The sequence below is a fragment of the Pyricularia oryzae genome, chromosome 2 (genome assembly GCF_000002495.2).
Source record: "Pyricularia oryzae 70-15 chromosome 2, whole genome shotgun sequence".
NCBI classification, from domain to species: Eukaryota; Fungi; Ascomycota; class Sordariomycetes; order Magnaporthales; family Pyriculariaceae; genus Pyricularia; species Pyricularia oryzae.
This window is the reverse complement of record NC_017850.1, coordinates 3660314-3675371: the sequence shown is the minus strand read 5'-3', so window position 1 is coordinate 3675371 and position 15058 is coordinate 3660314. Positions and strand designations below refer to the sequence as shown.

The window sequence follows — 15058 nt, the reverse complement described above, 5'->3', positions numbered from 1 at the left end:
TGACACAAGCCTCGTGTCGCGTCCAAGCCAGACAAGACAGGCTTGGCCATACCTGAAAGAGATGTTTGGTGGATATGGGCCCCCAGTAGACAACCCCTTGGGATGCGTGTGAGACTGTGGGAATCCAAAACCGCGTTTTTTTTTTTTTTTTCTTTTTTTCACGAAAGATCTGCTGCGACTACCCGTCATTTGGAAGCCAGCAGTAGTACCGGTCAGCCCAGATTCAACCATCGATGCACATGTTCAATAAAATTTTTACTGCGCATGAATCCTTATTCGTATTTTCTTTGATTGGTACTGCTCCTCCGTCGATTTGACGTAATGGATGTTTGGAAAGCCTGTGTTGTATGTAAATACCTAAATGAGTTGTTTGTTTGTCTACTATTACGGTGTCGGTATTCCAACAACTGCGCATATAACTAACTACCTAGGTACCTACCTCCTATGCAATGGCGAAAGCCCCAGAAAGCCCCAACCGCAACTGGCGATGACCATGGCACGGCACTCACTATCTGCACCCCCACAGCTCCCAGAATTTTCGTTCCGGCCCTCCTTATCCCCTTATCTGTTAGAGCCACCCCTTGACGTAAGTTAGACCCCAATCTCGTACCGACGACTACCGTAGGTACCTTACCAGCACCACTTCTCTCGACAAGAAATTTCGAACGGTGAATTGGGTCCTGGCATGAGCATTAAATCACAAGAAAAAAAGAATCCAGACTCTGAGCGAATAGTACCATTCGCATCGAGCGCCACGACAGGCCCGGACCTAGGACCGATTGGCCATAGGAATATATGGTGGAAATTAGATGATACAAACCTGCGAGCTTATACCAGGTAAAAGCAATAAGGGAGGAAAGAGAGAGAGGGAGGGACGACTAACAATAAAAAATAAAATAAAAAAAAAAGGACCCCACGCTCTCCACAACCAACATGATGGATGTGGTACCTTTTTGCTTGGATTCAAACCAGACTTGAAATGTCGTCAACCAGAAAGCCACTAACTATTGTTCGCCTCGTACAAATGGTTACGTAGCACTGGCCAAAAAGGAAAACCTCCAGTCGATATGGATATCTGGCCATGGCAAACGCATGCTCACATCGTATCTGTCTCCCGGTAGGTAATTGCAACAGCTCATGTTGTGGGCACACAACAAAAAAGATGCGGAAATGTGGGCGCCCAATCATCCCTCCAAGCAAGACACACGCAGCCATGACTGTTGATTCTTTGGCACTCATTTACCCAACGGTTGCTTTCTCACCTTGTAGCTGCATTCACGTAAGCCACCATCGCTCACCGCCCGCCGCCAATGTAAGTCGTAATGCATTCAGCTACCTTTGATGCTTCCCAGTGGCTACGGATAGGCTTGAGAGGGGACCATGGGGAGAATTTGCTCCTTCTGTACCGCAACACCAAGCAAGGTCATTGCTTTATCACGTTCTCGAGTCACAGATATAGGAGCGCTAGTTTCCGAGTTTTAGGAACGGTGCGAGATAGGGGTGTGTCAAGATTGAAAAGAAAGTCTGTGATGTTACTACTGGCCTGCCTCCACCTTTGGGTGTCAACTGTCGACAATGCCATGCCATAACCCCAGCTGGAGCGGACCTGGGGTAATAGATTGATGGGCGAGATTTCGAAATGGCTACCGAGGTTCCCGAGGTGCCTAGGTAGGTACCTAAGTTCCCTTCCCTTATCTTGATGTTTTGATGTATTTGAGATCATGTTCGTAAATGCAACAAAATCAGAGTCAAGAAACACCTGGAGTGAGCTGGGTAAAGGAATCGAGTGAAGAACCAAGCGTCGGACAAATTATTGATTACCCGGGTGAAAAGATATTGTGTTTTGTGATTCCCGCTGTTGGGATCCCGCGGAACGAGAAACTGGCAAACTGGCTCGTCTCTCTCTCTCTCTCTCTCTCTCTCTCTTCTTTTTTCTCATTGCGATTTTCTTAATGGTTCCTCCCCCTTCCCTTGCACTTAGAGCACATCCCGGTTCGCCGCTCGACGTCGTCACTGAAGGGAGAAAAGTGCCCAGACCGCCGAGTAGTACATCATTGAAACAGGCATCCAGGCATCCAGGCACCCAGGCACCCAAGGGAGAACCCGGGGTGCGCGACGCATTCCATACCAAAAATCCGAGATGATTTGCTTTGTTTGTTATTGTACTTCTTTTTTTTTTTTAATTCTTCACCCGGAATCTATTGCCAACACATTTGGCAAAGAACAGTGGCTGGTCTCAAAAGTTACCACAGACTACAGAAAACCGGGGCAGGTACCGCAACCGTTGTACTACGCTCGCATTACCCCGTATATGTATTTATCTCCCCTTAGTATTAGCTATCTTTGCGTACCATCACGACATCCACGGCAAGGTACAGTACCTATTCATTCTGTGGTAGATGGTGCGGGTATGCTACGTGCTTTGTGTACCTACAGGGTGGAAGGAGTGGGCGGGTGTGAAAAATTCCAAGAGTGCGGCGCTGATTGATGACACCACGCCCCTCCAGCTTTCCGCCCCTTGCCCTGTTCCAATGCCCCCCCCCCCCCTTCTCCACAATCTTTTACTCCACACCCTAGGTGGTAGTTGCCGGCCCGCCCAACTCCAGAGCAGCCCAGCGCTCACGCACACGCCAACCCTGGCCCCCCAGGCTGGTGTACCTTGCTCACGCCCAGGACCCAGTAACCCCGTTTAAGGGGAAACCAGGTCCCTCCATGGTTCCTATCCTCTCCTGAAAATTTGCCTGGTGCTTACCTGACCGAATTTGGCCGTACGATCCGCCGCCACTTTTTGCTTTAAAGCTAATGCTCCCCCATCCCCCCCCACGTTCAACACAAGGAGAAAAAAAAACCTTCACAGAATCCGACCGTTAGTTATATAGCAGTCGTCGTCTCTCCCACCAACTAACCTCGGTGCTTTCAACTTGCAACTGAAAGCCGCTTACTTTACCACTTTGAATTGGGACCAAAAGCTTTTTTCGGTTAAAGCTTGGGTTTTACCCAGAAAGGCAGCACAATAACATCACTCGCAGACGAATAATACTCGGATCAAAACTTGTCATCGAAACCTTTTGTGCCAAGTTTAATTCTTTGGCATTCTATATCTGGAAAACTAAATCCATTTCATCTATCCTGCTCAAATTTGCAGCAGCAAACGGCGAACTGCCGAGGAGGATTTCTTCTATTTTCTTCTCTCTCTGAACCGTCGAGTGGTAGACTCGGCCTCAAAGGGCTTTCACATGCAACGAGCTCAGTCAGCAGTGGATTTTTCCAATCTGCTGAATCCTGAAGCATCTTCGACATCCCCATCGGCACCGCAACAATCCAAGCAGCCGCAGCAGCAACAAAAACAGTCTACTGAGGGAGGCGACATGGCCGCCGTGACAGCAATTAGGCCTAACGGCCCTCTACCCAGTGGCCAATCCACCTCAGAGCCAGCAAACATGGAGATGCCGCGGCCCTACAAGTGCCCGCTCTGCGACAAGGCCTTCCACCGTCTTGAACACCAGACTCGTCACATCAGGACGCACACCGGCGAGAAGCCCCACGCCTGCCAGTTCCCTGGATGCAGTAAAAAATTCTCTCGGTCTGATGAGCTCACCCGCCACTCGAGGATACACAACAACCCTAACTCGAGGAGAGGAGCCAAGGGCCAGGCTCAGCACCACGCCATGGTCGGTCCCGATGGAATGATGGCACCGCCCCAGGGCCACAAGGCGATCCGGTCGGCGCCGCCCTCCGTCCTCGGCTCGCCCAACGTGTCACCTCCTCACTCTTACGCGCAGTACGCTGGACCTTCTTCGGGACTTAACCCGCATGCCGCCTACCCTTACCACCGTGGGCCACCTCCGACTTCCAACAACATGGACATCTCGATGCTCGCAAAGGCTGCTCATCAGGTGGAGCGGGACAACTTGATGGCGCCACCTCACCACCACCATCACAGCTCCAGGCATCACCCGTACTACATGCACAACAGCTCTCATCCTCGAGCTGGTCCTGTGGCTTCTCTCTCGAGCTACCACATGTCTCGATCCCACTCGCATGAAGATGATGATCATTACAACCAGAGCTACAGACAGGCGAAGAGGTCCAGGCCCAACTCGCCCCAGTCTACTGCTCCGTCCTCGCCTACTTTCTCCCATGACTCACTTTCACCTACCCCTGATCACACACCTCTGGCCACGCCTGCTCATTCGCCTCGTCTTCGACCTTCGAACTACTCGATGCCTACCTCTTATGAGCTCCCGCCCTTCCGCTCTCTGAGCCTTCAGCAGCACACCACGCCCGCCTTGGCGCCATTGGAACCGAAACCAGACGCACCGTACGGCCACCCTCAGCCCAGTGCCATGGCCGCACCGCCTGCTGGCGGCAGGAGTGGTGGTATCTCGCTCGCCGACATCATGAGTCGTCCCGATGGGTCTCAGAGGAAACTTCCCGTTCCCAAGGTTGCCGTTCATGATCTTCTCACTCCCAGCGATGGATACCATCTCAGTGGTAGGAGCTCGTCCTCCAACAGTGTTTCTGGAGGGGACCTAATGGAACGGATGTGATTTACCTGGCCGACAAGCTACTTTGCCATGCAAAGCTATCCATGGACTTGAAAGTACTTTAAGATATGATTTGTTTTCAGCGTATCAGGGGCGTTATAAAAGAAAGATTAGAAGGGATCCGGTTATTTGCGAATCATGCCACAGGGACGACTGATGATGGCTTTTACTGCTCGGATATACAAAGGGGTTACTAGACTGGAAATCGGCGCTTTGTCTTTTTGATATTCTCCTTACTTTTGTCATACTCTCAACAAGTTTCTACTTTTGTGGCCTATTATCGCCACATTTGCTGCCCCCAAGTTTGTCGCCATGTGGCCACGTTTGGGAGCATTTTCCTGATGGAAATCGATATTAACTTTATTTTTTCCTGCCGATTTATCAATTCTGATTCCTGGAGGGATCTTAACTTGTGCGAGCCTTGTTCTCGTTTTCTCTTCTTTCGCTTTAAGCAAATTGTATTGTATTTGGAACCCCTGGTACACCAAACAGTCTCAGTGGCTGTAAAATAAGGATCAATACTCTCCACCACCTTGATCAATTTTTCTTTACCAGACCACGAAGACTTTGAGATAGATGTGTTTGCCAGCAGAACGCACACAACAAGGATGGTTAGAATATTGACCCTGAGTGCATCCAATATGTCCAGAGTTATGAAGTCTCTTTTTCTTTTCCTGACACGCGGAAACAGCGGAAGAACCTTCAGCAGTCCCTAGTACCCCGGGGCTTTCCGCTGTCAAACTTTTTTTTTCTCCCTTAATCGTCCCTTTGCTCAGCTAAGTCCATGCCGAGCCTGAGCCGCGAAAGGCAAGTAATAAAATGTGTCACCGCCACCAAGGAAGGATCACGTCAGCCCCAGCCCATTTCCTCAACATCCCACGCCCCCTCCCCCCTCCCTTGGTCTTAGCTTTTTTTGCTTAGTGCTATCATACCTTGCTGGCCCCCCATGAGTTTTTATTGGCGCAAGAAGCAAATTTCACCATTTGTACAAATATGTATTTCCCATGGGTCCATGTTCCCCGGGTCTGGCGGGGTGAAGGCTTGGGAAAGGGGGTTGTCGTCCCCCCAACTCCCGGGGTCTCCGGGGGAGAGCCGCCACTGGGTAATGTCCATCATCATGGCTTATTATCTGCTTCTTTTCTTCCCCCCCTCTTATGCAAGGGATTTGCGAATCGTCAGACCTGAAAGGCGCATAGTTGATTCATCATTGCGCGAGACAAGGCCCTCAGCCGCAACACACGCCCATCCAGGTCCTGTCCACCCTAAAAAAAGCTATGTTTGACCAATCACTTCTCACACGAGTAGATATGTGCCTCTTTCATTTCTTTTCTTGTGAAATCTAGACTAGCCTGTCCATCCTTTCGACGAGCTCCAATTTAACCCTCCTTGCCTCATTTGTCTGTTGCTCAATCTCTTAACTTGTCTCTCTCCCTTCTCTTGGCAGCCCCAGCTGTATATCCTCCTCCACATGTTTACGTCAAAAGCGTCCACCTAACCCACCGCCAAGGCGCGGTAGGTGTTATTCCGCAGCGATACATGACTAGTTGCCTGCTTTAAAAAGCCATACCTTGTCCGTAATATCACTTCCATATTTGCATTTCCTACCTACAGTATGCATAGAATGGTATCTTTTTTTCGGGTGGCTCCATTCCTCAACGGGATGGTACGTATATCCATGGAGGAGAGGGAGACGAAACAAACAAGAAAAGACAGGAGAAAAAAAAAACGCGGCAACCGGTAGATGGTTGTGGAGACTTTGGGGCAGAGAGCTCTGATTTGGGCTTGCCAAGCCCGGTTTTGTCAAAACAATCTTGGCTACGAATACTACTGTGAGTAAAATGCTTGTGCGAGAAGTGATGAATGATCAACAAAGTCGGTAAAAGGAAATAGAGTGGGTAGTTAGAGAGAAGAGTTTTAGGTAATATGTAGTACTGATTTGTGATCGATCAATTTCTCAAGCTGGTGGCACCACACATGCCAAGGCATGGGTTGCGCAGGTTTTTGTGTTGCAGTACCATTGTGGATGTACGGGACGCGGCAACGTGTACTGTGTGCATTTGGTTTCGTGACTTGGGAGATAAATGTGTAGGTATACGGAAGTCGTGTTGTTTTGTGGACGGCTGCTAAATCCGTTGTTTTCTGTACCTACTCTTGTTGAGCAGCGCCCATTGCCGCTTGCCCACACGAATAAATTTTGCGGACAAATGAAAGTCTTAGCTTGAGCGGTCTGGGAAAGTCTAATATCCCAACAGCCTTGCTGGCATTTGATTTGGCACGGTATGAGGTGTGTGTGTTCTCTCTTTTTGTCCTTATCATGCATACCCAGCCCGTCCAGGTCCAGTAGGCGGAGCTGGGGAACTTCCCGGGGCACAAAACTTTGACAATGCGGGGTGGGGAGTAAAATGAGGAATGTTTCAATCCGGTTAACGGACAGCAAAAGAGAGAGACCTGGATGATCAGACAAGCGAATGAGACAATGGTTTGCTAGACACATCCGATCAACTTGACACGACAAGAGTCATGAAAGGCCTTATCGCGGCTAACCAATCAATGGTCAAAGTTGGTGATGTGTGTTATCTGGCCTATTGGTGAACCGGACATGGCGCCAGTATCAATCAATCAATGTACTCGTGTTAAGAGGGGATGAAAAAAAGAGGAGGAACATCCCGCAGCAAGTTGCAATACGAAGAAGACCCATCTGAGTATGGTAGTACGATGAACAAGCTTGGTACCCTAGGCAATGATGAAAAAAAGACATCAATATCAAAAGTGCATTTACTTCGTAGAACTTTGAACGCACGCACAATAGATGCTATGCGGCTAGCCATAGTGAGGTCTGGCTTGGCTTTCGCTCTTGCGACTTAACCCCAGACAATGACGTGCGCAAATACCCGCTCGACAGGGTTTGTTCGATACTGCAACAGATAAAATGTCCAGCAATCGCAGCAAGAAGTGGGTAAGTGAATGCAACGCTGAGGCCATCGACATGGCCGATTGCGCCCCGGTGAAAATTCGCCAAGCGACAGCGGATGAGAGGCTATGGATCCCATGACGAAAGATTGAACCTGGTTTTGAGTAGAAAAAAGAAAAGAAAAAAAGATCATCATTATCTAGCCTTTCCCATAATATGATGAAAGAGGTTTGTATACGGATGACATGCCCAGCAGGTAAAGTTTTGGGCCAAGCAAAGCCCACGGAACGGCGCTGTACCCCCACGTTTCGACCCCTGATATTGCCGGAAAAGCGACTGGAAACAAACACGGAATAGGAAAGCTCAAGCGCGCTAGGCGGGTCTGGGTGCATTTCAATCCAGCCAGCAGGAACCTTGGGATAAACCCCGTGGGGAGGAGCTTCTACCTGTCGTAAGGTACCTCATGGGTAGTAGATAGGTGCAGGTAATAATTACTTACCTTCCCTATTCGTCGCAGACAGGCACGTACATTACGACGCCTATCTCATCATTGATTCCCTTACTTTTTTTTTTTCCTTTTTTTTTTCCTTTGTAAAAAAAGATTCTGGTTCCATCCGGTCGTATCTGGCAGGAATCAGTAAATACCACGTAGTAATTACCCCCGAAACTACGCCGAGTCCCGTGACACTTTGATCTTCGACCCCAGTGCTCCACGCGCTCTTTATCGGTAAAGCAAAAGGAAAATGATTGACCCCATGCAAGGTTGAAGTCACAATTGAATGCGACAATCCGCTCAACGCTTGGAACCCTTGATAAATATCTATGGCCTACTCATGAAGTAGGTGGTAATATCCCGAACCCCGCAAACAATCCTTGCGACAGCCTATGCCTGGCAGGGCCTGTGCTGTGTTGTGCTGTATTTTTGGGATTGGTTTCGCAGCTGTGTTGCCGAACGTCGCGGAACTGTGATAAGAAAAGTTTACCTGGCCTATCCCGGAATTTCGGGAAGAAGGCCGACCAACCGACCAACCGAGTCGAGTGGCTCTTTGCCCGGCTCATAGGGGCTGGCCGAATAGGTGACTGGCCCGACCATGCTATCGAAGAAAAGGACGACAATCAAATCGTCCCCTGCTTTTTATCTGAGAATTCGGGGAGATAACCCCATGGATGACAGGATTGGGACTCTGGCGAGGGTGTTCAGCTCGCTTCCCTTGCATGCTGCCTCATTGCATTAGACACACCTACCACCACCATCCTACAACGTCTGCTCCATGTGCCTCCGCCGGCGCGTGCTGCGTCGTCGCTCGGCAGTGCATCTGGGCAGTCTGGGCAGCTAGGCTGATGATGCGCTCGCTGTTATGTCACTGATGAAACAACTGGGCACCACCAATCATGCCAGCGCTTGCAATTAATTTACTTGGCTACCTGCTTCCCACGGTTGACTATGTTACGGATGGCATGAGAGCAGCAGGCTGTTTGCGGCACCGCCGACAAGGAGAATTTTCAAGTCCAGGCACTTCTCCTTTGCACCACCCCTTGCCTTTCTCAACTTTGTTTGGAACCGGAGGAAGAAAAATACATTACACATGGCGCATTGTAAACCCATTCAAGCTTCGTGATAACCAGGATGGATTTCAGCGAGCTTCCCCACTGTCGACGATGCAAACCACATGTCGGAGATCACGACTCATCACAGCTTGAACGACGGCAAACTAGGCTGTTCTATGATTGCTGTTCGGATTGGCTGGCCCGAACCAAACTTGCAAAAGTCAGGAACACGCCTGTTTCTCTCTTCTTCCCCGCGCAGACCCTTGCATCTGTCAAATATCCTCCTACTTCTCCTCATATGCACGGCTCATATCGCGACGATGGCACCACTTGGCAGCGCCATGACGAAAACGTATTTGGGACTTATTGAGTATTTAGCTCGAGAGAACTCTTCGAATGATACCCAGTTTTCTCGGAACGTATACATAGGTACAACACAAGCCTGCTAGCCTCCTCGCAACTTTAGCCAATGTTAGATAGAAAATGCACTCCAAAGTCGATGGTTACACGACAGTCCTCGGCTGTATGGATTTTGGTCAGAGCAGCTAGCTAGGGCTTGTCTCGGTCCTCCGCCGGGCACCATCGGGAGCTGCAAACCCCGGGTCCAAGCAAGGAAAGATGGTGTCCTGCGGGCCGGAACCATCACTGGGGCTGAACCGGGAACTTGCGCCAAAGCGACAACCCTTATTCCTCCTTTTCTAAAACCAGAATATCTAATGGTCTGACTCAACCTGTTGGGGCGGTTGACAGGGCTGGGACAGGGTGTCTTATGTCAAAAAGGTTAGGATTTACCTATTCCCAAGTTTTCCGTCGGATGGCTTCAGTGATTGCTACCATGAGGCCGGGATGTTCGGCCCAGCTTGCCGCGATACTACACAGGTGTAGCCTGATCCCATCGGGGATGGTATATGCTGGGCTGATATAGTTTTCACGACTTCCTCATGAGTTTCTTCCAGTGCCATCTGTATAGGAGTATCACTCGTAGAGGGTATAACGCTAGATCCAGCTAATTGTGATAGCCAGATGAAGTTGTAGTAAATAGCTTCCATATATGTGAGATAATGCACCTTTACATGCTAATTGAACTGGATTTGCTCGGTTAAACCCCAGAAGGCCAAAACTACCACGGTTGCAATATATCTGACTGGTCGGGTTGTTTGTTTATTTTTCCATGGCAGCAACTCAAAACGGTTGCCCTTTGACGAACAACCCGCACGTGGTGGCCGAAAACCAGCTGACAAACAATCCCTCGCTTTGTTACATGTTTGAGAGGGCGGCTTGAGCCGGTCTGTCATTGTCGTATCATCTTACCTCGTACAGTGGAGTCGTTGGCAATTGTTGATGCCGCTAGCTCCTGGGTCCTTACTGGAGCTTGGAGAATTCGACCTCGCTCGGTAATACTCTGGATTCCAAGCGGTGGCTTGGAACACACGTCCCCGGCGAGCTCCAGTAGAGCAGCATATGGCGGCAGGAATCATATGTCTTGTCAACTTGGCTTTCGTACCATTCTCATCTCAGCTCCGAAGAAAATACTGACGATACCTATGTAGTTACTCTTCAGGTAGACCGAGATCTTCTTGGTGGTAAATTGGTAAAGATCATCATGGGTTGTGGCATTCAAGACAAAAATGATTGGATCGATAACATGAATCGGAACCTCCTCTCAAAAAATGACGTCCAAGACTGTGCAGCATCTCCCCAAGGAGGGATCTCAATATACCGCCACATGGTGCATATATTGACAGTAATTAGGGGGCCTTGAACCTGCATGAGATCTCGGCCGAAGTTCTTTCGACCCCGCCCCCTGCAGGGCGATCCAGAATAGGGCATATCATGTTGCAAGCTTCTTAGAGTGACACCGGAGGGAATGGGCCGCCGCGGCAGTAGTCGCGGGCCTCGGGCCTGGCCTGGCCAGCGAAGTGGGTGTGGATGGCTCGACGTTGGGGAAGATGCAGGACGAGGATGGATAGTGGGGAGGAGGAGAAGAAGGAGGGTAAGGGGACTCAGTAGAATAAAAATCATATGAAATATCCATTGTTTGTTCAGCGCCATGACAGAATCAGGTGGCTTGCAGGAGTTCCAACATGTTGTGCGACTGCACCATCTGCTCTCCATATTGCAACCGAGATTTATGCCCCCCCCCCCCAACAAAATACAGAGTCAGGTCCCGCTTCCTGTCGCCTTCCCGTGCCAATTGCCCCCTCAATGCCGAGCCTCCACAAATATGGCTGTCTCGAATATTACCTGACAATATTTGAGCTTCCGCGCCCAAACACGCCCCCCCAAAGTGCCGCACTGCAACGTCGATGTGGATAATTAGCAACCCGCTACCCGGGGAGCAGAACATGCATGGCACCCCCAACCCTCTCCTGGGCGAATATATATATGCTAATTTGTCCATCAATCGCGTCTATTCCGGCCCATGTCGGTCCGCCCACATTTCTTTTTGCTGCATCTCGGTGGGAGCTGAAACGATTGGGGGTGAGTGATGTGTGGACGGGCGATCCAGGCCTCGATCGGTTTGCTTGGCTAAGGCGGGGAGAAGAGGCTTGCAACCCTTAAAATTATTTCTGTCATGGGCATGACAAGAAAGAAACATCGGCGTCGAATGGGCTAGCTAAGTGAATAACAATGAAAAAGAGCCTTGTTGGTTTTCTTGTTTAAACGACGGCTGCCCGCTGCAGCTGACTGGTCATATCCTAGTTCTAGACTTTCCGGGTAGGGGGCGAGCGAGATGACAAGACAGGTAGAAAAAGAGTGCACAACGTTTATATTACGACACCATCTCAAGATTGACGTTGGGATCTGCAAAGCGCTCCCCTTGGATGAACTGTTTGCTCTTTTTGCTCTTTTTTCGCTGTTTTTCTTTCATTTCTCAACACCTCGCCAAGCTCGCCTAGATCTTGACTCCGGGTTTCCCCACAGAGTACTGCCGCCATGCTCCGCGATCATTTTCCTGACGTGTCGCTTTATCAAAAATCAAAGCTAAGTTCTGCCGGCCTTGTCGGAGATGCTTGCCGGCACAAGCGAGTCGATACAACCAGGACGGGAGAGAATAAGCGAGACCAGCCCAGCCCAGCCCAGCCCTGAAGGCCAGGGTTACTGAAGCTAGCTTTCAGGCTTTTTTTTTCGTTTTTTTTTTTTTTTGTTTCAACACCTAGTTTTCTCTCATCGACGTTGCTCCCCGGTGCCGCTGATATGTAGCCGCCTCAATGCGTTGTAAAAGCGGCTTTGGAGTTGGTTAGCCGAAGGCGATGAACCATGTTCTTTTATCCCTCAGATACAGAATCCTTTTGCAAACCAGCGCTTCATTGCATCATTGGATCCAGAACGATCGTCATCTGGCAATGAAGTTCGAGACTGGGCACTAATTATTTAGGACCGAGCTCAACTTGGAACATAGTGATCTGCGCAAGGACGACTCCACCGCGGGTAATGGCCCAGGAATCAATTGCAAAGTTTGGCAAGTTCTTCCAAGCGAGGAGAAAGATGCCTCCGGCTTCTGAATGTGCTTCTTATCTCACTTGCGTAAAGGAAAGAGAAAAAAAAAGGCAAAATGAGATAATGATATCGCGCTCCTTTTCAGGCATGATCAGTGACCAGCCTGGAGACATGTTTTCGGTTTGTATAAAGAACGACCGTTGAAGATACGCCAAACACACCCGAAATCCCAGGATTAGTATAGCAAATATGTGAAGTACGACAGGCGTCAAGACGGCAACTGAAATGGTTATGGGAATAGAAAGATCTAAGCATGTGCCAAGGCCAAAGTATCTGATAATATTGATGCCACAGCCAAGTTGATCAGAAGCCGAAAGTATCTAACCAAACTACCAAGCCGTAATATCATCGACCTCCGCCTCGCCAAAGGTGCTGGACTTGGTAAGCTGTCCCACCGAACTCTCCACTGTCTCTGAGCTGCCATCGCCATCCTTCTCCATGATGTCTGGAAGCACTTCCCGCAAGAACTCGAGGGTGTAGCGATTGACCTGTTCGAACTGCAGCAAAAAGGCGTCGTGTCCCTCCGGGCTGTCAATCTTCTCTAGTCGCGCGTTGGGGACGTGCTCAGCTATCTCCTCCTGCTCTGCAAAGGTGAAGAGCCCGTCGCTCTCGATTCCCAGAACTAATGTGGGCTGCTCAATCATGGCCAGCGCATTGGCAATCGACGGGGCACGGCTACGCGACACGTCGTGCGTGTCGAGCTTTCGAGTCATAGCAATGTAGCAGTTGCTATCAAAACGCTTGACGAACTTCTCGCCTTGGTATCGCAGGTATGATTGCGCGGAGAAGTAGGTTGAGGTCGGTACGGCATCTCCACCGGTGAGACTTTCCTTCTTTTCCGGGCCGTGGAACTGGGGATCCATTGATCGCTCCTCGGCAGCCGCTTGCGCCACGGCAGGGGTGGCGGTAGGATTGGCGCCGGTATTCGCTGCCTTGCTCCCCTGGCCATTGCTGTTGTGCCGGGATAGGCCATCCCGGGATATGTTGTGGCCGTCGTTATGGATGTGGAAGTGAGCCTCAGATGGCGTGCTGGGTCGGGGCCGTTCTCTTATTGTTTGGCGCCGGGATGGATCGGGGATGTTCCGACCGAAACGGGCCTCAAAGGAGTTCCGGCTTCGGTAAGTCAGCAGTGCCGACATACGAGCGGCTCCGAGCCCGGTAGACGGAGGATCCGAGAAAGGGTAGTAACCGTCATTGTATTTGGGGTCCGCGTAAATGCTCTGCCGTTGTGCCTCGCCCCAGCTGATTCCCCAAGCACTATGACGGCTAGAAGTGGCTATTGGGACGACGCAGCGAACGTAGTCTTTTCCAAAGTAAGCCCACTCCAGAACGAACATGCCTCCCAGAGATCCACCGACGACTGCGGCTACTTGCTTGACACCAAGGTCGTCCAGTAGCATCTTGTGCAAGCTGTAATCCCGCCCGTTAATGCCTGTACGTTCCGAAAGAACATAATTGCCATCACACAATGTCCCAGAGTACACTTACTTCACGTCATCGCGAATCGTAGTAAGGGGGAATTCCGGGCCGTACTGGCCCAGGCTCGGGTCACCATCCTTGGCCGTAACCGGGCTGGCCGTGCCATATGGGCTTCCCAGACTGTTCATACAAACGATGAAGAACCTCGAGGTGTCAAAGGCACGACCAGGGCCGCCCAACAGCGGACCCCACCAGTCGGCAACATCGGCGCTTCCTGTCAGGGCATGGCATATGACCATGGCATTGTCTCCGGCTGCGTTCAGCTGGCCCCTGGTTGTGTACGCCACGGGCACATTGCGAAGCGTCACACCAGACTCCAGAGTGAAGGATGGGATGATTGCTATCTGCTGGTCCGGAATGAGCGTCGCGAAGGGGTTCTCCGGCTGGCTCCGCGTTCTTTCTTACAGGTATTCAGTCATCGATTCCGATATCGGCCAGGAGGGGTCACCGAGTGGAAAGCATGATAATGCAAAGGGGAAGAAATGAAGGTAAAATTTTGCCTCTTCTCGTGAAAAAAAAAGAAAGCAAGAAAACAGTGACATGTTGGTGGTCTTTTTTGTATGGTACTGACCGTAACGCAGCCTCTCTCCACCAGTGGGTGATGAAGACGACATGTTTTCGTGCACGAAACAGTGCGTATTCCTTAAGTGGGTAGGAATTGTTTCTCCGAAAAATAGGCCCCTAAAACCAAGCAGATGTAAGAAGGGGGAGAAGAGACACACTACTGGTTTTTGGAGATGGATGAGTTCGCTCTGTAAATAATAGAAAGATTGGCTTGACTTGAAAAAGAGTGACTCTTCTTCATCAAGTGCCGCGGGATTATTAATCTCTCAATCTAGCGCATGCCTATCCCGGCCCCTCTCCCCTCCCGACAGACAGGACCCGGCGCCGCATCGGACTTTGCTCCACTACCATGAGTGCACGACTGCACGTCGCCGGGCAGGATGTGGGGCCTGTCATATGGGCCAACCAAAAGCACACGTACCGCAACTCCAAATTCAGCCACACGCACGCAGCCTTCCGGTCAAGTGAGGCTTGAACACAAGCACGCGCGCGCCGCCCGGTTCCATCA

General features: G+C 50.4%; 2 protein-coding genes across 2 annotated transcripts; one reads left to right on the top strand and one right to left on the bottom strand.

The window, feature by feature from the left end:
* Window positions 1-3236: 3236 nt before the first annotated feature.
* On the top strand, window positions 3237-4550 carry MGG_11201 (DNA-binding protein creA; the record flags this gene model as incomplete). The annotated part of the gene is made up of 1 exon (XM_003714379.1): window positions 3237-4550. The coding sequence occupies one exon, from the start codon at window positions 3237-3239 to the stop codon at window positions 4548-4550; it is 1314 nt and encodes a 437-aa protein (XP_003714427.1).
* A 5941-nt stretch (window positions 4551-10491) lies between these two features.
* MGG_01469 (homoserine O-acetyltransferase) lies at window positions 10492-14782 on the bottom strand. Its single transcript, XM_003714378.1, has 2 exons — window positions 13996-14782; window positions 10492-13917 (listed from the first exon to the last, which is right to left on the bottom strand). Exons 1-2 carry the CDS (start codon window positions 14223-14225, stop codon window positions 12837-12839), a joined length of 1311 nt encoding a protein of 436 aa, XP_003714426.1. The 5' UTR covers window positions 14226-14782; the 3' UTR covers window positions 10492-12836.
* Window positions 14783-15058: the final 276 nt, after the last annotated feature.